The 22,351-nt window shown below is 43.8% G+C and overlaps 1 protein-coding gene and 1 long non-coding RNA gene across 4 annotated transcripts in view; one reads left to right on the top strand and one right to left on the bottom strand.

Moving 5' to 3' along the window:
• The window catches only part of CEMIP (cell migration inducing hyaluronidase 1), a 170,641-nt gene that overhangs the window by 107,998 nt on the left and 40,292 nt on the right, over positions 1–22,351 (top strand). For all 3 annotated transcript variants that reach the window (XM_028705289.2, XM_028705288.2, XM_077918870.1), the window contains exons 7-11: positions 1,674–1,744; positions 3,914–4,009; positions 5,340–5,458; positions 6,921–7,062; positions 8,807–8,998. In XM_028705289.2, the coding sequence (XP_028561122.2) occupies positions 1,674–1,744; positions 3,914–4,009; positions 5,340–5,458; positions 6,921–7,062; positions 8,807–8,998 (620 nt within the window). The remainder of the gene's footprint in view (positions 1–1,673; positions 1,745–3,913; positions 4,010–5,339; positions 5,459–6,920; positions 7,063–8,806; positions 8,999–22,351) is intronic.
• Positions 8,992–15,859, bottom strand: LOC144325480 (uncharacterized). Its single transcript, XR_013390641.1, has 3 exons — positions 12,995–15,859; positions 12,194–12,642; positions 8,992–10,362 (listed from the first exon to the last, which is right to left on the bottom strand). It is a non-coding gene; the product is annotated as an uncharacterized LOC144325480 (long non-coding RNA).

Here is a 22,351-nt window from a genome sequence, read left to right as displayed (position 1 = left end):
CCCTGTATTAACTATATGGGCCATATTTTTGCCTGTCTTCTTTTGTGTGTGTGTGTGTTTGTTTTTCTCTCTCTCTCCATTCTGATTTAATCAAATGGATCTCATTTGATGTGTTCAGGTTCCAACAGAGAGCCGTCTACAAAAAAACAACAGTTTTAAAAAAATAATCTCCTGGCATTTTAAGCAATTGACATGCCCTTTCTCCCACCAGCCCACCCTGCTCATTTGGAGGGAGATCATAGCTTTCCAAATGCCTTTGCCATGTGGTATGAAGCAAACATTTCCAGTAGTTGCACCTGGCTCCCTGGCAGATCTGTCTCAAGAACTTCATCTTTGCAGCTTCCATTGGGTTTGCTGCACAGGGTTGCAAGGAGCGATGCTTAGAGACAATGCTGGCTGGGGCCCATTGGAGCCAGTAGGGTGGAAAGCAGGGAGGCCAACAGTAGGTGGCGCCAGAGCCAACGACAGGCGGAGACCACTGATTCTAGTGTTGTCCTTCCTGCTGAGTTCTGCAAGGGGGGAAGCCGAGACTAAGGAGGAGGAGGCCAACAGCTTTATGCCACCCCCTGGATTGTTCGTTCCAACACAGAGAAGTCTCCAGTGCACAAACTCTAGTTCACAAGTGAATGTTTGTCCAATATGTCTTCTGGGACCCTGGAAGTATCCTAGACGACTTATAGACTTCAAGACTTTGCATATTTGCAATGTGGCTTTTCTATATATATATAAAAAGAGTGAAACTGGTTGATCAAGTGATCTACTTATAGCCCATTCCCAGGTACGAACTGCCAAGATTATCCAGTCCTTGTTTGTGCCTGTTCTATGCAATCCGTATTCTTCTGCTAATGTACTTAGCGGTCTCCAAAGCTGTGCCCAAGAATGCCAGCAGCCATGAAAAAGCACGTCTTGCTCACCTGGAGTTGATTAGAACATGTAAACCTAATTCCTAAATCTTTTATATATATATATAAATGTTTTATTAGTTTTCCAATAATAGCCAAATTATGCCAATAACAATTAATTTCTAATTCCTAAATCTCCAGCATTTCAAGAGAACTGGCAAGCATAGATTCATCTGAGGCCCTTTAATACAACAGCAGATTGCCAGCTAATCAATAAAATGTGATGCATTGAGCATTCCCACTAATACCCTTTATGTATTTTGTTGCATCTTTTGCCAAATCTAGATTCTTTTAAAGGCCATAGAGTGGAGGCCAACTATTTTCCGTTTCTTAGACATTCATTTCTGCAGAACTCTGTCACATAACGAGTTCTTTATGGGTCTGACCCTCAAACAACTTTCTCTGGAGGGTCGTCAGTGAGCTTTTAACAAGCTTCCCCTCCCAAGTTTGAATGTTTCGTAGTTTTCAGACTGCCCAGGTTTATCTTCGTCTGGCATTTGCAAGGTTGGATTCTCAGTTAAAAGCAGGAACTATGTTACGAGCTGAAGGAAATAAGGGGCATTTGAACAAGGAAAAGGATTCCTTGTCAGTATCTTTTCTTCTTATTTGGAAAAAACGAGGTAGAAAAGAACATTACCCTTATATAACTTGGCACATTTCATAAATCAGGTTGGCTGGGCAGCTTCGAAATGAAGTATTCTAATAGACTGCACACTTCTTTATGCTGTACATAAATAAATATGAAATACGTTTTTTCTTTTGATTTTCTAGGCATCCTTGGAGCTTTATTACAGTAAAGGGGAGCCCTTCCTCTTCTGTTGAAGACCACATAGAGTACCAAGGTAATTAAAAGTAAATAGCTCCTTGAAACTGGAGGTTGAAATTAGTCTCTCTTTTTTGGAATAAATTTTATTAGGGTTTATAGAGAATAATACAAAACTTGATGTCAAATATTTTTTTTTCTTCCTTTTTGTCCAAATTAAGACTTTGATATAAATACAATAAAAACATAAAGGGTGTGGGGAGAGAAAGGATTAAAGAAAGAGAAAGAGAGAAATAAAGAAAAAGAAATAAAAAGAGGTTTAGAGGAGGAGAGAGAAAATCGGATGGTAAGGAACTTCTGATCCTTTGTCCACTACATATAAACAGTATTCACTTCATCCACTCCAATATTACACACAACAAAGCCACTTTCTAGAAACAAACAGTCTCTTCAATCCTCAATTGCAAATGTCATTATTTCATTTACTTTTTCACACGAAAAGTCTATGAGAAGTTTCCACAAATTAGTCATTCTGACCAGAATGGTTTGCACAGTACATGCATTGACCTGGGGCAAATATAATCTGAAACCATGGTTTGTGCAAATCATAATTAAGAACCCACACCATGGGGTTGATCCAGGCTGCCACTTTCCCCTGGGGGGGGGGGAGATCTTTACCAGAGCCAGTGTGGTGTAGTGGTTAGGAGCGGTAGACTCGTAATCTGATGAACCGGGTTCGAGTCTCCGCTCCTCCACATGCAGCTGCTGGGTGACCTTGAGCTAGTCACACTTCTTTGAAGTGTCTCAGCCCCACTCACCTCACAGAGTGTTTGTTGTGGGGGAGGAAGGGAAAAGAGAATGTTAGCCGCTTTGAGACTCCTTAAAGGGAGTGAAAGGCGGGATATCAAATTCAAACTCTTCTTCTTCTACCACTGTATCAGAGCAAATGTCAGTTGGATTTTCCACAGATCAACGTTTGCTCTGATTCAGTGCTTAAAGAGCGGGTTTTCCAGGGGAAAGTGGGAGGATGAACAAAAAGCTGCTCGGATCTATGCAGGGACAAGCAGAGGTGTGGACAAGTCGATCGTTTGAGCTTCCAGACAACAGAACAGGCAAATCAAGGCTCAGAGCTGCTTGCCTGCTTTTGGATCCTATCTCCTCAGGACTAAGCTTCATCAGTTTACTTCTGTTGCTCATAGTGCAATAGTTCTTGAGGCAGAACAGGGGCCCTTTCATTTGAAAGCCTGTAAATTCAGATGTGGCAACAGCTCCAGTTTGCAGACCAGGCTCAAACTGTGGTTTTAGTTTGTCGGCCCTAAATAAACCACAGCTTGTGGGCAGGTTTGGGTTCAGACATAAAGCGAAACCGCAGTTCAGCTAAACAAACCTTGTTTTTGTGGCGCACCTGAACCCAGACGTTGTCCTCCCTTTTGCACTCCCAACTTCATAGCTAGTAGGAAGTTCCTGGTTTTACGGAGCCCATTTCCTTGCAGGGAGAGTGCACCATGACTTGCCTTTGTAACAGGTGTGGGAGTACAAAATATACAAGCCGTGGGTGGGAGGACAGGCAGGCGTGCAATAAAGCAAGAGCTGTTTCCCAAACGCAAACAGCACACATGAATGTAGACCCAAAGGCGTTTCACAGAGTTCTTCCTCCTTCCTGGTTCCCTTTAAAAAAACAGAAAACCAACCTGTCAAATTGTTTCTCTCCCAGAACCTGCAAGAAACTAGTAGTGGAAAACTGCTCATCCTTTTAGATGTTTCTAAAGGCCACATTTTGAGTGGTTGGAAAATGCAGTTTCCCTCCAGGACCTCTTGAGGCAAAGACGCCTGGATTTCTTGCAAAAGCTAAATGAATGTGTTATCTAAGAAAGATGAATTGGAATGGAACTTTCCATGTGCCCTTACTGCTGTATTGTTAAGACGTTCTTGTAGAAGGACGTCAAGGGGGACTTATTCTGGAGCTAGAATATGATGAGTGGTGGTGGGGGGAGAATCTCTAATTCTCCACCCTGACTATTTGTGCTGATTTTGCAGACTCTCCCTTTCAGCAGGGGGAGCAAACACCCCATAATGGATGGGAGGAATGAGGCCAAGATCTAGCACTTGTGTTTGAAATGTTGCAGGTACTTACCAAACCAGTCCTAAATCCCAAGAGGAGCAGGAATGTTGAAGTGTCGACAGCTTCTCCGTACGCATCCAGAAGGGCTGGGGCTGCTAGTAACTTCTTGTACTTTGCCTTTTGCAGGACACCGCGGCTCAGCCATTGCCAAGGTCTTCAAACTCTTCCAAGCAGACAACGGAGAGCATTTCAATGTGTCTTCAACCAGTGAGTGGGTTCAAGGTGAGGCCTCACCCCCACCCCTGCCACCATCCCTATTTTTCACTAGCCTGAAGCGTGGGGAGATCCACAACGCACATTTAGGGCACATTCAACACACTTTTAAAGTACACAAAAAGGTAAAGGGACCCCTGACCATTAGGTCCAGCCGTGACCGACTCTGGGGTTGCAGTGCTCATCTCTCTTTATTGGACGAGGGAGCCGGCGTACAGCTTCCAGGTCATGTGGCCAGCATGACTAAGCCACTTCTGGTGAACCAGAGCAGCGCATGGAAACGCCGTTTACCTTCCCGCCGTTTACCTATTTATCTACTTGCACTTTGACGTGCTTTCGAACTGCTAGGTTGGCAGGAGCAGGGACCAAGAAACGGGAGCTCACCCCATCGCGGGGATGCAAACCGCCGACCTTCTGATCGGCAAGCCCTAGGCTCTGCGGTTTAACCCACAGTGCCACCCGTGTCCCTTTTAAAGTACATAGCTTCCCCCCAAAAGTCCTACAAACTACAGCACCCAACATGGTCAACAAACTGCAACTATGGTCACATTCACATCATACATCTAAAGTGCTGTGATCCCACTTTAAACAGTCCTGGTTTTCCCTGGAGTATTCTGGGAGCTGCTAAGGGGGTTGAGAATTGTTATCAGACCCCTATTTCCCTCACTGAGCTATAATTCTCCAGAGTTCCCTTTGAAGAGGAATTGATCGTTAAACCACTCTGAGAATTGGAGCTCGGGGGGGGGGGCAATAGGGGTCTCTCAACAACTCCTAAGCACCCTTAGCAAACTACAGTTCCCATAACTCTTTAGGGGAAGCATTGACTGTTTAAAGTGGCATCGATTGCATGGTGTGTATATGGCTTGTGTCAGATTAAAAATGTGACTGTTTTAAGAGTTTGCAGTAGCGTAGGCAGCTGTCGGCCCCTATAGCTGCATCATTTCACTTGTTCCAGGTTTCTGCAGAGCAGAGCACTTTTAGTGCAGTATTGGAATGCCGTTGACTTAAAGTTACTTAACCTTAGCGCAACTGGGTCAGCTATTAAGCTTATACTGTGTTTGTGTTGTGAATCCATGCAACTTTTAAGAATAGCACCATGCTTCCCCCTACACACACACAGCTTGACGCACTTCACAGCATCCCCAAATAGCAGCTGACAGACCCACAACCAGAGCCAGGGAGTGGGCAGTTGTGGAAGAGACTTGCTAACGGTGCTTGGCACCAACATCAGTGGAACACATTTTTGTCGCATTGGTTAAGGTTGTTCTGTCCAAAACGACCTTCCTTCATGTTGACGGCTTTTCCTTCTCTCCCTGCCCCCCTTCCAATCCTGCCCCAGATGTGGAATGGACAGAATGGTTTGACAAGCCTGAAAAAGCAAAATCCAAAGATGGAGAGCGACTTTCAGATTTTCGGGCTGCTCACCCCGGAGTTTGTGATCACCCCATTAACATCCAGGTAGGACAGCCAAGGGGACAGACCTCTCCCTGCTGTTACTTCCCTCTTCCCCCTTCCAGTTGTCAGCCAACCATTTCAACCATTTTATATGGAGTTTAAAGCTGTAAAATGAAAACGGTTTATTAGACCACATGGCTTTTGGGTGGCCTCTTGTTTTCTAACTACTCTATATAGATGGGTGTGATAGAGATGCTTGCCAGAGAAGCACTTTGAAAGCCAGCTGGGAGCTAGGGCCTGTTTCTCATTCAAGGACTGAAACCACAGCCTCAATATACATTTAACGCAGTATCCTGTCACTGTAGTCAAGGCTTCCCCCAAAGAATCCTGGGAAGTGTAGTTTGACTACACTCCCAGTATACGTTTCCGAGCACAATTCAAAGTGTTGGTGCTGACTTTTGAAGCCCTCAAAGGCCTTGGTCAAGTATATCTGAAGGAGCGTCTCCACCCCCATCGTTCTACCCAGACACTGAGGTCCAGCGCTGAGGGCCTTCTGGCGGTTCCCTCACTGCAAGAAGCCAAGTTACAGGGAACCAGGCAGAGGGCCTTCTCGGTAGTGGCGCCCTCCCTGTGGAATCCCCTCCCATCAGATGTCAAAGAGAACAACTACCACCAGACTTTTAGAAGACATCTGAAGGCAGCCCTGTTTAGGGAAGCTTTTAATGTTTGATGTATTACAGTATTTTAATATTTTTCTGGAAGCCGCCCAGAGTGGCTGGGGAAGCCCAGTCAGATGGGCGGGGGATAAATAAATTATGATTATTATTGACGAGGGTGCTGAGAGCTGTTAGGAGACTCTGTTGCCCCCTCACGGAGCTTCAGGAACTGAATTTTTAAAGCACCGTGAGAATTGTGGGTCCGCGAGGGGAATAGAGTCTCCCAGCAACTCTTGGCACCCATAACAAACGATACTTCCCAGGATTCTCTGACTGTTATGCTATTTTCCCAGTCTGGTTAAGATGTTGTTCTGGGAAAAGCGACCTCTTTCACAGACCGAATACCTTGTAAACAAGCAGCGGCATGAAATAAAACAATTGCTAGTGGAGGTAAGCTGCCAAAATAAGAGAGAGCCTTGATACCTTTCTCTGTGGCACAAACAATTTCTTTAAAAAAACATTGTTATACAGCAGCTTGTAGTTTGAGTCAACATCTCCTCCTTTGTTCTGACTCCACTGTTGGAGACAATATGCCTCTTGAGTACCAGTTACTGGAAATCACAGGTGCAGAGAGTGCTTTTGAATTTGGATCCTGTTTGTGGGTTGGCTCCTGTGAAAGCGGGACTAGATGGGACTAGATGGGTCTTTGGCCTGATCCAGCAGGTTCCTGGTTTTGGTGTACAGTTTCATGTGAAAGCAAAACACCTGTCTCTCCCCCCGCCCCCATTGCACAGGTGGTGAGCACACAACTTTTATTTTATTTTTCACGCTCGATTACTACTCATCTTGCATTTCCATTCCCCTTCCAGGCAGTCACACTCGATGGAGTGAACCTGACAACTGAGGTTCACTACAAAAGTGGCCGTGATTATAGGTTTTTCTGCCGTGGCCCAGGACAGACTCCCGGAGGCTGCCGTAACTACAGAGTGCGCTTCTTATGTGGCAAGCCTGGTATGTGACTAATTTTAAAAGCTTGGGCAAAAGTTGCTTCTACTGACCTACTTATTGTAAAGGAAGTAGCATTTTACCTCAGAACTATAAATACCTCGGTAATGGAGGCTTTCCACAAGTCTGAAACACCTTCTAATTCGGTAGTGTCTTTCTCATCCAAACACTTTCCATATCTGCTTACTGGCTTCCCATTCTCCCAACCAAGTTTCTAGCCCTCATGCACCAACTTATACTGACACGCTGTGGCCAAGAGATTGATATTGAGGCAATGGAAAAATGAAAGTATGATACCTTTCAATCAATGGACCAATGATATGACATTACTCATAATTCATGAATAGGCTGCTTACAAGCACAGACTCTGTATGTATGGATAAATACATTAACATTTGGAATGAGTTTATACAAAATGTAGTAGGCTATTAACGTTCACATAAGCACTAGGACAATAACACTATACCAATTTATATAAGAATGTATGGGAATATCATATATTGCTTTCCCCCCCTCCATATTCTCGCTTTCATGTGTATCTTTGCTGTTGTTGTTTTTCTCCCTTTCACATTTCCTTCTTTCTTTTCTGTATCACTTTATTTCTTTTTACTGAAATCACTTTAATAAAATATAAATATTTTTTTAAAAAAATTATCCTGACACACATCTCCCAGCAGTCAATCACAAAGCATCTAGTTCAGTCACACCTTGGTTCTCAAACCTAACCTGTTCTGGGAGGCCGTTTGACTCTTGAAACTGTTCGAAAACCAAGGCACAGCTTCCGATTGGCTGCAGGAGCTACCTGCACTCAATTGAAAGCCATGGAAGCCATGTCAGACGTTCGGCTTCTGAAAAATGTTCGCAAACCAGAACACTTCCAAGTTTGCAGCATTCAGGATCCAAAACGTACGAGTACCAAGGCGTTTGAGAACCAAGGTACGACGGTAATCTTAAAGGTCTCTAAAAGGATACGGGAAATCACAATAGTGTGGCCTACATAGAATGCTAGTCAAGACAGGCCTTTGGTCTCACCCGACCATTTCTTTTCGTTATACACGCTCAACAATTCCAAGAGTGGCACATTGGCATCACCAACACCCAGCTAAAACTCCCCTGAAGTGTTTCACAAGGTGCTCAATATCTCTTCCCTCCATCAAATATAAATGGGAGGATTAATTCTTGTGGTGAATGCCATCAGTACTGGAGAAGCGACAACTATTTCAGAAAGCGGTCATTTTATTTTGCAGCCGTTCATTTTAACCAAGCTGGTGATTCCATGCAGTTCTTTTGACCTTCATTTTTTCAAAAGGCAAAAAAAGATGGCTGTTTTGTTGATTAGCATGAGGAAACCATTGTATCATGCTGAAGACAGCTTCTGCAGCATCTTTAAATGACAGCTCTGAGCAACCGTAAATGCTGGGTCCGAGAGGGTGTGGTGCTGTGGGCCCACAAAGAGCTGCGTTTAAATTTAGTGAAGGGGTTAGTGGAAAAACACACTTGCCAGTAAATAATGAATGGAGCCTATTTTGTTTCGCTTGTTAAGTTTTGCACATTAAAAAAGAACCTGGCAGCATGGTTGGAGGAGTTGTCTTGTATTTCCTTGGGGCCAGACAACCACTTACTTTTGTTGGTGTGAAACATGTCCTATAAGATTAAGTGAACAATTTGTGAAGTATTTTAAATATTCCGTCTCTCCAACCCCCCTCCCCATTTATTTATTGTGTGTGTGTGTCCTGTGTTGGTTTTCCAGTGAGACCCAAGCTTACAGTCATGGTTGACACCAATGTAAACAGCACCATCTTGAGATTGGCTGATAATGTGCAGTCATGGAAGGCTGGAGATAAGATAGTTGTGGCCAGTACAGATTATTCCATGTATCAAGCCGAAGAATTCCAGATCTTGCCCTGCAGAGCCTGTGGACCCCATGAAGTCAAAGTGGCGGGTAGGTCATCATATTGGAATTCATGATTTTGATGTCTGCACAGTTTGTGTCTCTGGCAGCTTCCCGGTAAGTGTTCACCCTGATTTATTTGCAGGGAGATTAGATGAGGTTTTCCATTTACTGAGCATTCATTCTGATGTGTTTGTGGGGAGGTTAGATGATACTGCGTCAAGCAGTTGTTGACCCACACTTTTCAGTATCTCTTCCCATTACTTTCCTAATTGCAAAATGTCTGGTGATGGGGCAGGGGTGTGTGCAGATGAGTTTGTTGTGCAAGAACAACACAATTGCACAGATGGCAACAGTCTAGAAGCACCCTGTCTCTTTTGCCTGCGTTATTTTTAAACCTCATGCCTAAAAATCAGTGAACCGTTCAAATTCCTTGTGAGCTTGTGTCTTTCCAGTAGGGAAAAGGGACTTAGATGTTGGGTTTTAAAATCAGATTGGTAGCAGATAAACGAAGTGGACAAGGAGGAAAAGAGGAGATAGATGGCAGCAGCCAAGAGACAGCCAGTGGTACAGAGAAAAAGCTTGGATTGAATGCATCAGTGCAATGATGATGATGATGATGATGATGATGATAGAGGTGTTATTCAGAGAAGTTGAACCCTAATGAAAGGAAGGAAATAGGGTGGATAAAACTGGCCTACCTTATGGGATTGTTGTAAGGATCACTGATAAAATGAACAATCAGCGCTATGTAAATATAAGCAGTGGTCTTCTTGTTGTCAGGAATTTGATCAACACCGTGCTATACAAAACACAGCCCCAAATACAGGTCACTCCTTGACAACCACACGCCCCCATTATATTCATTGTAACCTGCTCAGTAAGACCTGTAGTTGTCCCTTTGTGAAATGGGCCGAAAGGAGTTTGGTGCTTAGTTCCAAGGGAAATATTATTCTGGTTTCAAATGCATCATAGGCTCATGACTAAAGATGGCAAGCTCTCTGTGAGAAAAATGTATCAGCAGCGTTGATGGTATTTTTCCCCCTTTCCCCAGAAACACTTGGATGATTGGAAAAACCACATGAAATGTGTGTGACACAGGTTACATCATGAGAACAATCTTGGGAGATAGTCAATGAAAACAAAGCTGGAACAGGGTGTATTACTTGGGTTCCACTAGCATCTGAAAACCATGCTATTGGGGAGTTGTAGAAGGAAAGTGGCAGGAGAAGGGTTAAGCACCTCCCCCCTCCATTTGCAGTTTCTCTGCTAGAAATGGCATCCTCCCAGCACTGCTTTGCAGTGGAGAAGTGTTGGCTGGCTTCTGAGAATCCAAGTTGGTTGCACAGTGCTGGCCTCAGTTGCATAATGAGGTGGCATCGATGGAAAATTCCTCCTGTCTCTAGTTCACTGTCCTGTGCAATAGAAACAGGAGAACTGTTGAATATCTTTTCCTGGACTTCTCATAGAAAATGTTAATAAACATTAGTCAGGGAGAGTTAGGGATAAAGGATGTATTCAACAAAGTTTTATACAAAATAGACCCATAGAAATCAATGGACCTAACTTAGTCATGTTAATTAATTTACTCTAAGACTTAGTTTGATGTCTTCCACTGAATCCTGTTGCACTTCAACAGGTTTGGAGTCAATCATTCTGTAAGGGTTTTTAACAATATTACTAAACAGATGCTAGCTCAGCTACGGATAGGCATTGCTTCTGAGTTTTTGACAGAATTGCAGCTAGTAAAGTTTCTTTTCTTCTCATTGCTACAGCCCTGTATTGGGAAAAGCGGTATCAGTTGAATTTATTTCTGCCATGCCACTATAAAAACGCAAAGGGGGAAATGGTGGTAACTGTTAAGTTTGCTGCATGAATAACATCCGCCTAATACAAGCGTCTAATGGTTAAACTAGAGATTTGTGGTTTTATAACGCCTTTTGTGACTGAGTCAAGTGCTAATTATAACCAGTGTCCTCATCGTTTAGCGATATTTTCATACACTCTGCATTAGGATATTTGGCCAAATGAGTTGAGCTGTTTTTAACAGTTCCTGCTAATAAATTATGCTGGCTTGACAAACAGAACTTCAGAGAAACAGATGGGAACTGGGCATCTACAGGCGGTCAGGAGTGGGGCGTTCAGCTGTGTGCCATAAGAATTTCACACTCTCACACATGAACACCTACCTTGAATGAGTGAAGATAAAATAATTTGAGTGGTGCAAGTGAAGACAGCTATTAAGGCGTTGTACCCAGAAGAAGACTGATAAATTGATGTCAGGACAGGAGTTGACTAACTTAGAATAGAATAGAATCATAGAGTTGGAATAGACCACAAGGGCCATCGAGTCCAACCCCCTGCCAAGCAGGAAACACCATTAGAGCACTCCTGACATATGGTTGTCAAGCCTCTGCTTAAAGACCTCCAAAGAAGGAGACTCCACCACACTCCTTGGCAGCAAATTCCACTGTCGAACAGCTCTTACTGTCAGGAAGTTCTTCCTAATGTTTAGGTGGAATCTTCTTTCTTGTAGTTTGGATCCATTGCTCCGTGTCCGCTTCTCTGGAGCAGCAGAAAACAACCTTTCTCCCTCCTCTATATGACATCCTTTTATATATTTGAACATGGCTATCATATCACCCCTTAACCTCCTCTTCTCCAGGCTAAACATGCCCAGCTCCCTTAGCCGTTCCTCATAAGGCATCATTTCTAGACCTTTGACCATTTTGGTTGCCCTCCTCTGGACATGTTCCAGTTTGTCAGTGTCCTTCTTGAGCAGCTACTGCAAATTTCCCCCTCATGCTTTCATCATATGCTGTCATAGGTGCCAACTCCCTGGGGCCCAGGGTGCCTGAGCGGCCACAAAATTCCCCATGAAGGGGCCAGGCACCCACAAATTTCAATGCCAGGGCCATGCATGGTGCATGGCACCCATCGCCCCAGGCACCCACGGTCGCAGAGCCAAGCAGGCACTCCTGTATGCTGTTGATGTTGCTGATGTTATTTTAACTTCAAAGGAACAGAAAAAGTGAGGTGAGCTTCTGTGTGAAGTTGTCGAAACATGGATGTCTAAGTTATTGGAATCCCACCATTTTTAATCATCATTATGTGAACTTTAGGCTCTAGAGGAGACTCTGCACAAGTTCAGAAGAGATTGCCAGTGGGGGAAGAGTCAATTTCTCACAAATTATCTCTAAGCATGAATTTGGAATAAGGTGTGTTCCCAGAGCATTGGATACCCACCTCAGACGGAACAGATTAATCAGTAAAGATTTGCTGCACTGACCTCCAGTGATGGATGCATGTGAGAAGTTATTGTTTAAATCAGGGTCTATTGGATGGGGACAAACTGGTTTTTAAGAAATGATAGAAAATTATTGCAAACATTTTTTTAAAAAGCACAGTGTATTTTTAAAAGAAAGAAAGAAAGAAAGAAAGAAAGAAAGAAAGAAAGAAAGAAAGAAAAGGATTTAGATTTTAAAAACTTCTCCATGGACTTAATTTGTCCCACACTGTCATTGTTCATGGTGCTTTGTGGAGCAAAATATGCAAAAGGGACAGGTTTATCTATTAGTACAGTACATTTATATTCTATATTGCTCCTTCACAGATATTACAAATGGGGTTCCATGCGAAATCTCACTGTTAAACTGCTCTGGAAATTGTAGCTCTGTGAGGGGAATAAGTGCCTCCTAACAACTGTGGGTAAAAGCCTCAGTGCCTAGGGCTTGCCGATCGAAAGGTCGGCGGTTCGAATCCCCGCGGCGGGGTGCGCTCCTGTTGTTCGGTCCCAGCGCCTGCCAACCTAGCAGTTCGAAAGCACTCCCGGGTGCAAGTAGATAAATAGGGACCGCTTACTAGCGGGAAGGTAAACGGCGTTTCCGTGTGCGGCTCTGGCTCGCCAGAGCAGCAATGTCACGCTGGCCACGTGACCCGGAAGTGTCTCCGGACAGCGCTGGCCCCCGGCCTCTTGAGTGAGATGGGCGCACAACCCTAGAGTCTGTCAAGACTGGCCCGTACGGGCAGGGGTACCTTTACCTTTACCTAACAACTCACAGCACCCTTAACAAGCTACAGTTCCCAGAATTCTTTGTGGGAAGAACCTTGGCTTGATGCCACTGTTCTTTCCTCACCTCACCCTATAATAAGCCACTTCTACATACTTTGCACAGCCTGATTTCCATGCAGAATTCTGCCTCCAGTTCATGGGAATGGGGCGAAAAGTTTCGGCAAAGTCCCTCCCAGTTGAACGATGTTTCTCAGCTTTCCTATCACTAATTTGGCATTGTTTTTCTATGGTTTGTGTCCTCGCTGCCCCCAGGGAATGGATTCAAATTCTTTGATGCTTTGCATCTGGATTTCAAAGAACTCTGGAGATGCCCAGAGCGAAAGGCAGCAAAATGGAAGGCAGGAAGGGTGGGACAGGGTAGAAGATCAAACCACAATAATTCCCAGCCTTATCTGCAGCTACGTAGCCACATGTGAAGCGTCCAACCCTTGATAAGTTTCACAAATGGGCAGAAATGATGCAACACCCTTCTAATGTACCAGATAATAAGTAACATGAATGAACTGGTGGGTGTCATTGTTCAGACCAGAACACCCTTATAATAGAGGGCTGGTTACAGTTCATCTGTGAATATATCTTGACTGTGTGAAAGTCCGATTATCAGCAGACCTCTGAGGCGGCTCAATTTGTGGGAATCCAAAAGTGTGGGGAAAGTACATTAGAACTGGACATTTCTCAAATCAGATGCAGGGCTTGTTTCTCACGAGTTTGCCCATCTATACTCTTTATTTGTTCAGAAGGAAATGAGGTCATTTTGTTCTTAATGGCTGACTGCATCTCGGACGGCAACATGTATTATAATCCATAGTTATCGACTACTCTGCCAATAGAGACTCAGCTGGCAAATTCTGTTTCAATTTTTAAATGCCTGTTGAAAACTCTCTTATTCCATCAGGCCTAGGCAGGCAATTGAGATACAGTGATACCTCGTGTTAATCCGTTCCAGAGGTCCATTCGTAACAGGAAGCCGCTTGCAACATGAGGTGCGCTTTCTCTCATGGCGCCTCCTGCGCCACCAGCGCGTGACTTCCGCTTGCATCCCGGGGCAAAGGTCACAACAAGGGGCATCTACTTCCGGGTTAGCGGAGTGCGTAACCTGCAGCATTCGTAAGGGGGGCGGTACGTAACACGAGGTACCACCGTAGTTGGAAAAATTCTGATTTTCACTCTTTTACATGGTTTTTATTGTATGGTTTTTATATGCTGTAGTTGCAAACCACTCTGATTTAAAAAAAATGAATAGCTGTATATAAATATTTTTTTATAAATAACTAGGTATATAAAATATGATAAAGCAGGCAATGAGTAATGGCTATTATGGCAAGTGATTGGAGAACTTTCTCCAAACTTGTCGGGTGGCAACAAAATAGCTGAACATCTAGGGCAAAAAAGGTGGTGATCCCTAATAACAATAAAACCATTTCTCACAACAACCCTGCAAGGTAGGGATGGGGAACCTGTGACTCTTCAGATGGGCTTAAGCTCCCAACAGCTGCAGCAAGCATGTTCAGTAATCAGGGATGATGGAAGTTGTCATCCAGTGATATCTGGAGGGCCATAGGTTCCCCGTCCCTGAGGTAAGTGGAATACATACAGTGGTACCTCGGGTTACATACGCTTCAGGTTACATACGCTTTAGGTTACAGACTCTGCTAACCCAGAAATATTACCAGAAATATTAATAACTTTGCTTCAGGATGAGAACAGAAATCGTGCTCCGGCGGCACGGCAGCAGCAGGAGGCCCCATTAGCTAAAGTGGTGCTTCAGGTTAAGAACAGTTTCAGGTTAAGAACAGACCTCCAGAACGAATTAAGTTCTTAACCCGAGGTACCACTATACTGCAGATGGTGAGGGGGGGGGGAGAGAGTTGCCTAAGGCCATCTACTGAGTTAATGAGAGAAGAGATATTTAAACCAGAGACTTCCTGATAGGGCTGTGTGATTTTATCATTTTCTGTTTCTCATTTTTCCAATCTTAAATTCGGTGCTCCACTTCCCCCCCTTAAAAGAAGGTCCTCATACAAATTCATCAGCATTTTACTGCGAATTTTAGTGTGCAGTTTCGCCTACTATGCACATCTTTGCAAGTGAAATATTATCCCTAATAATATTTGCATATTATTTTCAAAAATATTTGCATTCATATGCAAACCTTACCTTAGTATATGCATTATTTGTAGAAATTTACTCAGCGGGAGATCTGCATTGCAAAATTCAGAGAAGTGTGAGCTTTGCAGGCTGACTTTGCATCTTCTTTTAGAAAGTGGGATTTGGGAAAGCTCTGCTTTCAGTGTGAACTGAATCAAATTTCTCCCTTATCGCTACTTCCTGGTTTCTGTAACCGAGTCTCTTTCTATCATCTGTGCTACACCAGTTACCATCTGTTTTCCTATTGCTTTTGTTCCTTCTTTCTCTCTTTGAACTGGAGCACAGGAAATATATTCTGCTAGGTTGCCACTTCTGATGGCTGTACATGCAATTATTTTGTTGTTGGTACACTGCATGTACGCGCAATGAAATGTGCGCACGTGTGATTATCTACATCATCACACTTGCGTGTGCAGATAGTTATCCCATGCGGCAATGTACATATGGATTTAATGGATTTCCTATATGTAATTATATAAAACGGCATTCTGCTGAGTCAGATCATTGCTCCAGCCAGCGCATGGACTGACTGCTACTTTCTACAAATGGACGCAGATTGTTCTTTCTAGCACAGTATATTTTGACTGCATTCCAAGGCCTGCAGCTCAGTGTTAAGTCATTTGCTTTGCACGTAAAAAAAAACCCCAAATTAAATTCTCCAAGAGGAAGGTCATCATAATATTTGATAGCACAGCTTTGCAAAGTTGTTCCCTGTCAAACCAATGCACTAAATCCACTAAATTAACTCTGTAATAAGGTAGCTTCATGTGTCTTGGGCTGCATTCACAGTAATGTTTCCCTGACTGTTAATATCCATATAATATTTGAGCTTTTGCACAACATAAAAGCCGCTTCCAGAAATACGGCAGAAGATAGCTCAAGTTGATTGCTAGTTTCCACATTATTTGCTTTCAGAAAAAAAGTTTGCTTGCAAATCACATGGAAATAAGCACTAAACTTCTGCTATATTTGGCTATATTTTTGGCAGGGAAGCTAAGATATAGTGAGGAAATGAACAGTTATGGAAACATCAGGAAACAGAATTGACTGCCATGGGAACTGCCACCTTAGGACCTTTATTGCCAGACAACCTGGGGCTTAAATCCAGGAGAAACTTTCTGCATGCATTACATGTGCTCTGCTTGCGTCCCACGCACTCCTCCCCTCCCCTAATTTATACAGCAGGCCATGTGTGGAAGAGTGTGCAAAACTAAACAGTGTGGCTGGTGTCACAATAACTGTTTGTCTGCATCCACCGAGCGAAAGGCTTGACGGAAGACTCGCCTTAAGCGTCACTCTAACCGCAGATCTCATTTACAGTTCTTTGGGGTGAGATGTTCTTGCCTCCGATATGAAGAGCTTTCTTTCACATCTGTCTCTCTGATGTGCCCCACGGGGCTGGTTGCGCACCAAGCGCCTAATGTAAATTGGCAGCCGGCCCTGCATTCTTGTTGCCCCAAACAGAGCAAAAACAAGAATTCTTGCCACAACAGGTCTCTTGTGCGTTGAAAACAAACGCAAAACCCTATGCTGCCTCTCTCGGTGTTTGTGGATATCACATTAAAGAAAAGAAAACCTCCCCCTTCCAAAAAAAGAAAGCTAAAAGGGATAAAAATTTAAAAAGGTATACAGTACAAAACAATAGCAGCATAAGAAAGTACACAGTTGGTTAGAGCTCAGTTGGTTAGAGCTCAGTTGGTTAGAGCATGGTGATGATAACGCCAAGGTTGCAGGTTCGATTCCCATATAGGATGGTTGCCTATTCCTGCATTGCAGAGCGTTAAACTATGAAGTGCTCTGGGTCCCTTCCAATTCTACAATTCTAGGATCCTATATCCCAGCGGTGGAACAAGATGATGAAGATGATAGCTGTTATTTATTGAACTTTTAGAAGTCATCTGAAGGCAGCCCTGTTTAGGGAAGCTTTTAATGTTTAATAGGTTATTGTATTTTAATATTCTGTTGGAAGCCGCCCAGAGTGGCTGGGGAAACCCAGCCAGATGGGCGGGGTATAAATAATAAATTATTATTATTATTATTATTATTATTATTATTATTATTATTATATCCAACCCTTCTTCCATAAGGAAGCAGGGTGGCAAACAAAGCAGAAACATTCTAAAAACAATTATAAAATAAAATCTAAAAGCAGTTTTAGTCAAAAACATTCTTCCATCCAATGATCTTGAGATTTCCAACACACTGCTGTTTTCTAAAAGCCAGAAATGAGCTACATATAGAAAACTCATCAGGGACACTGTATTGCAACCACCTAGAAAGCCCTGATCTATGCCACAGATGTATTTTGCTCCCCATAGCAAAGCAACATGGACCAGACCCTTTAATAGGCATGGTGTGGAGTTTCTATGGGGAGAAGTTCCAAGGTAATTTAGGTCCCCTGCAATAAGGGGACTATGCGTACCTAGTTATCCACATTACAACACCCACTCCAGATTCCTCTCATTGTACAAAAATAAGAGCGCTGCTGGATCAAACCAAAGGACCATCTCATTGAGCATCCTGTTCTCACACTGGTCAGGTGCCTATGGTAAAGGTAAACGGACCTCTGACTATTAGGTCCAGTCGTGGCCGACTCTGGGGTTGCTGCGCTCATCTTGCTTTACTGGCTGAGGGAGCCGGTGTACAGCTTCCGGGTCATGTGGCCAGCATGACTAAGCCGCTTCTGGCGAACCAGAGCAACGCACGGAAACGCCGTTTACCTTCCCGCCAGAGCGGTACCTATTTATCTACTTGCACTTTGACATGCTTTTGAACTGTTAGGTTGGCAGGAGCTGGGACTGAACAACGGGAGTTCACCCCGTTGCGGGGATTCGAACCGCCGACCTTCTGATCGGCAAGTCCTAGGCTCTGTGGTTTAACCCCCAGCGCCACCCGCATCCCTGGTGACTATGGTAGGGTTGCCATATTTCAAATGGTGAAAATCCGGGCAGAAAAGTTGTGGAGCCTTTTTGGCAATATTGCAAAAAAAGCCGTTTTTGAACTATTTTTAAGGGAAATCGGCAAAAGCAGCACTGCTGACATGGGCTACCATATATCTGGGAAGCCCACAAGCGAGGCCTGAGTGCGAAAGCCTTCTCTTCACTTACGATTCCCAGCAAACTGATATTCAGAGGCAACCTGCCTGTGACAACAGAGGTAGTACAAACAGCCGTCATGTCTAGCGATGAATGATAGCGTTGCCCTCCGTGAATTTGACTAATCCTCTCTTAAAACTGGCCGAGTCAAGGGGACATCCTGACAATTTGTGGGAGCAAATTTGCTCAGCTGTGAGTAATGCAAACGCTGTAAATTTGACAGAATGCCAAGAACCGGTTCCTGAGTAAGAATTTCATTTGATTCTGCGTCGTTTATTCTGGTGGGAAAATCCTGGGGTTTTCATGGCAAATATTGAGTAAGGGCAAAGGAGGAGGAGGAGGAAGGGGGATGTATAGGATTGAAGTGGGAGGCAATAGGTGTTTTAAGAGCAGGGAAACGAAGAAAGGTGAATGCAAGACCCAGAAGAGGAAGGAGAGGGAAACACAAGTCATTATTGGGTTGTGTCTGGACAGTCCTATTGAACATCCCAGCCTGGTTCTTGGCTATTTTTGTGTGTGTGTCACACAAATTTCTAGTTTCTCTAGGCTCTAGAACAATTGCCTAGAGCAATTAGATATACAGGGGTACCTCGGGTTACAGACACTTCAGGTTACAGACGCTTCAGGTTACAGACTCCGCTAACTCAGAAATAGTGCCTCAGGTTAAGAACTTTGCTTCAGGATGAGAACAGAAATCGCACAGCGGCGGTGCGGTGGCATTTGGAGGCCCCATTAGCTAAAGTGGTGCTTCAGGTTAAGAACAGTTTCAGGTTAAGAACAGACCTCCAGAACCACAGATAATTCCCATCACCATCCACCACCCCTCACCCTTTGTGTTAGACTTCCAATCTGTGGGATTGAGTGTAGGTATGTTGTAGGTATGTTGTATGTATGTAGGTATGTTGTATGAAATGTATGTTTGTATGTGTATTAATGTTGAATTATTTTAACAATAATTTTTTTTTTTAAAAAAAAAGAACAGACCTCCAGAACGAATTAAGTTCTTAACCCGAGGTACCACTGTATTTTAATTTAGGTAATCTATGTAATAGGCTTATGTTAGAAAATGAATGTGGATTTTGAATTTGGTGTTTGTAATTTTTTTTGGTTTTGAAAAGTTTCTCTGCTGGTGGTATAAATTGCCAAATTAACCTCCTGCAGAAATGGACATGCTTGGTGTGTTTGTTTTGCCATCAAGCATTCCAGGAACCCAACTTATAGCTATTGTCTGGGGTGAATGTGGTATCAATACTCCTTAAGGAGAGGGCAGTGGAGGACAGCAACCACCTGAGACCCATTTCCTTATCTTGAATCTCTCCCGAGTCAGCAAAAGCACAACATGAAAACAAACACTCAGCGTGTTAGTTATATATAGAACTCTCTTAGTGCATATTCAACATTCTTGTTGGCATTTAGCATTCTTAGCATGTCTCTGCAGGTGTTAAATAAAACCCAAGCCCATGCAAGCCTGAGATCTTATTATTCTAAAGCCCAGGCACGTGTACCTTTCATGAAAAGAGTTTTGTAGATCACTGCAGATGGTGACAGCGGCCACGAAATTAAGAGATGCCTGCTTCTTGGGAGAAAAGCAATGACAAACCTAGACAGCATCTTAAAAAGCAGAGACATCACCTTGCCAACAAAGGTCCGTATAGTTAAAGCTATGGTTTTCCCAGTAGTGTTGTATGGAAGTGAGAGCTGGACCATAAAGAAGGCTGATCGCCGAAGAATTGATGCTTTTGAATTATGGTGCTGGAGGAGACTCTTGAGAGTCCTATGGACTGCAAGAAGATCAAACCTATCCATTCTGAAGGAAATCAGCCCTGAGTGCTCACTGGAAGGACAGATCCTGAAGCTGAGACTCCAATACTTTGGCCACCTCATGAGAAGAGAAGACTCCCTGGAAAAGACCCTGATGTTGGGAAAGATGGAGGGCACAAGGAGAAGGGGACGACAGAGGACAAGATGGTTGCATAGTGTTCTTGAAGCTACCAGCATGAGTTTGACCAAACTGCGGGAGGCAGTGGAAGACAGAAGTGCCTGGCGTGCTCTGGTCCATGGGGTCACGAAGAGTCGGACACAACTAAATGACTAAACAACAACAACAAAAGCATCACCAAGACATTTATTTTGGGAAGCTTGCCCCATGCCTAGGGATAGCTGAATCTTACCAATTCTGGTTTCACTCCATTCCTCATTTTTCCAATCTCCACAGTTTTCAGTGCTCCACATTTCCATATTAGTTTGAAACCTGCATTTCAGCACAAATTTTCCCCAATCCACCATGTTTGTATGCAGTTTTGCCTAATATGCACATTTTTTGCAAAGCAATTCCCCCTAATATAATGCGTTTTTGCATGTTTTGCAGTAATATATGCATTTTTATGCACAATTTAACCTAGTGTATCCATTTCTGCACATGTTACCTGACTTCAGAAATGCACTGGAAAATTTAGAGGAGTGTGAACTTTGAAGGATGGATGCGTTTCACTTTGCATATTGCCTTTTGGAAAAGTGTGAATTAAGTTAGAATTGCCTTCAAAGATGAACAGACCCGAATTTCTCTCCCATCTGCAACCACATTGCTTCAATGCATCTGCACCACTCCAAAGCACTTAAAATGCAAAACAGTTGCAAAGAATCCCAGGGCGCGTAAACATGGAAAGCATTCTAAATCTGAAGGCCTGCCATATAAAAATCATCTGTCCAGCAAGACAAGATCGAGAATAAGTCAGAGCTTGTGGGAGATTTAAAAAATGTTAGAAATGGGGGGTGGAGAGAGAGAGAGAGACCACTTGAATTGAATAATGCAACTTCTGCAATGGGTTACGTTAAGTGATTGTTTGTCCACCGCTTGAACCTTACCCAGGAATGTCTTCTGGTTTTTATGCCAGTTCTATTTGCAGATTCCAGGCCTTTATGTCAGAGGGTGAAAAATAGCTAAATCTGTTCGCTGCTGCGATTAAAACACATAGCAAACTGACAGCAGAAAACGTATTTCTCTATAATCGCCCTGAGCAAATAGCCAATTATTTGAAGCACGTATGTCCCTCCAGTTAATTTTGTAGGCTTTTTGTCTGTGGACCGTATGCACATAATAAAACTTGAGCTGGCTGGAGGAAATGGTATGTTTTATAGAATGTGGGGGTTTTTTTGAAAGGGGAGAGAGATGAGGCCTTGCAGATATTGGGGATCGAGGGAGGCCATCTTCTAGGTGCCGCAGCAGAAAATGGATGGACAGCAGCAACAGCTACAGAGGAGAAAAGCTCACTTTTATTTACTATCTGCACCACTGGACACAGATGAATTCTTTTGCCCTCCTTATCAAAGTTCCGTATGAAGTTTTGCAGGGATCTCCCCTTTCTGGCTCCACCAGGTCTCCATCTGATAACACCTTGCGCTCAGATCTGCTTCAGCAAACAACAGCCGCAGCAGGATCAAATGATACCACCTTCTCCGTTCATTGAAAACTGCATCGCAAAGCTCCCTCTGCCCTCCTTGTGGGACACGAAGGCATGTTGTAGCCAAGATGTGGAGCCGGCATCCGTTCTGCTACGACGGCAATTTGCAGCGAGTGTCTTTGTGCACATGGAGAGTGACTTCTGGGCACCTGTTTGGTTCCCTCCTACTGTGGCTTGAGAATTCGGAACCACAGTGGGCCAGCACAGGTTAAGTGGCAGGCTTGAGTCTCAAGTTGGAGCCACCTGGGAGATGGAACAGGTTTGGTCCTCACTCGGTAGTGTCCTTCAAGTGCAGCCATTGTTAGGTTTCCTCTATAAGTGAATATTGTCCTCTGTGGCAGGAGTGAAGAACAGTTTCGGCTCCGGGAGTGTGGTGGGCAAACTTGGCAGGTGGGTGGGGCCACCTACATGTCAATCATCTGGTGGTATCCACTGACCGATAGCTGGGAAGTCCTGTCCTCCTTCCAAAGTTGACCTGTGAGGTGGTGGTGGGGTTGTGGGGTCTGCTTCACCAGTGTGTTCCTCACAAGAAATGCCCTGGCAAAGTAAGACCAGGCAGGATAAGCGGACAGTTCAGCCCTGCTCTCTGCTTTTCCAGCTCTTTCCCTGAAGGGAAGAGTTTGGCAAT

Source organism: Podarcis muralis, chromosome 14, assembly GCF_964188315.1.
Source record: "Podarcis muralis chromosome 14, rPodMur119.hap1.1, whole genome shotgun sequence".
Taxonomy (NCBI): domain Eukaryota; kingdom Metazoa; phylum Chordata; class Lepidosauria; order Squamata; family Lacertidae; genus Podarcis; species Podarcis muralis.
This window is presented reverse-complemented; position numbering and strand designations above follow the sequence as displayed.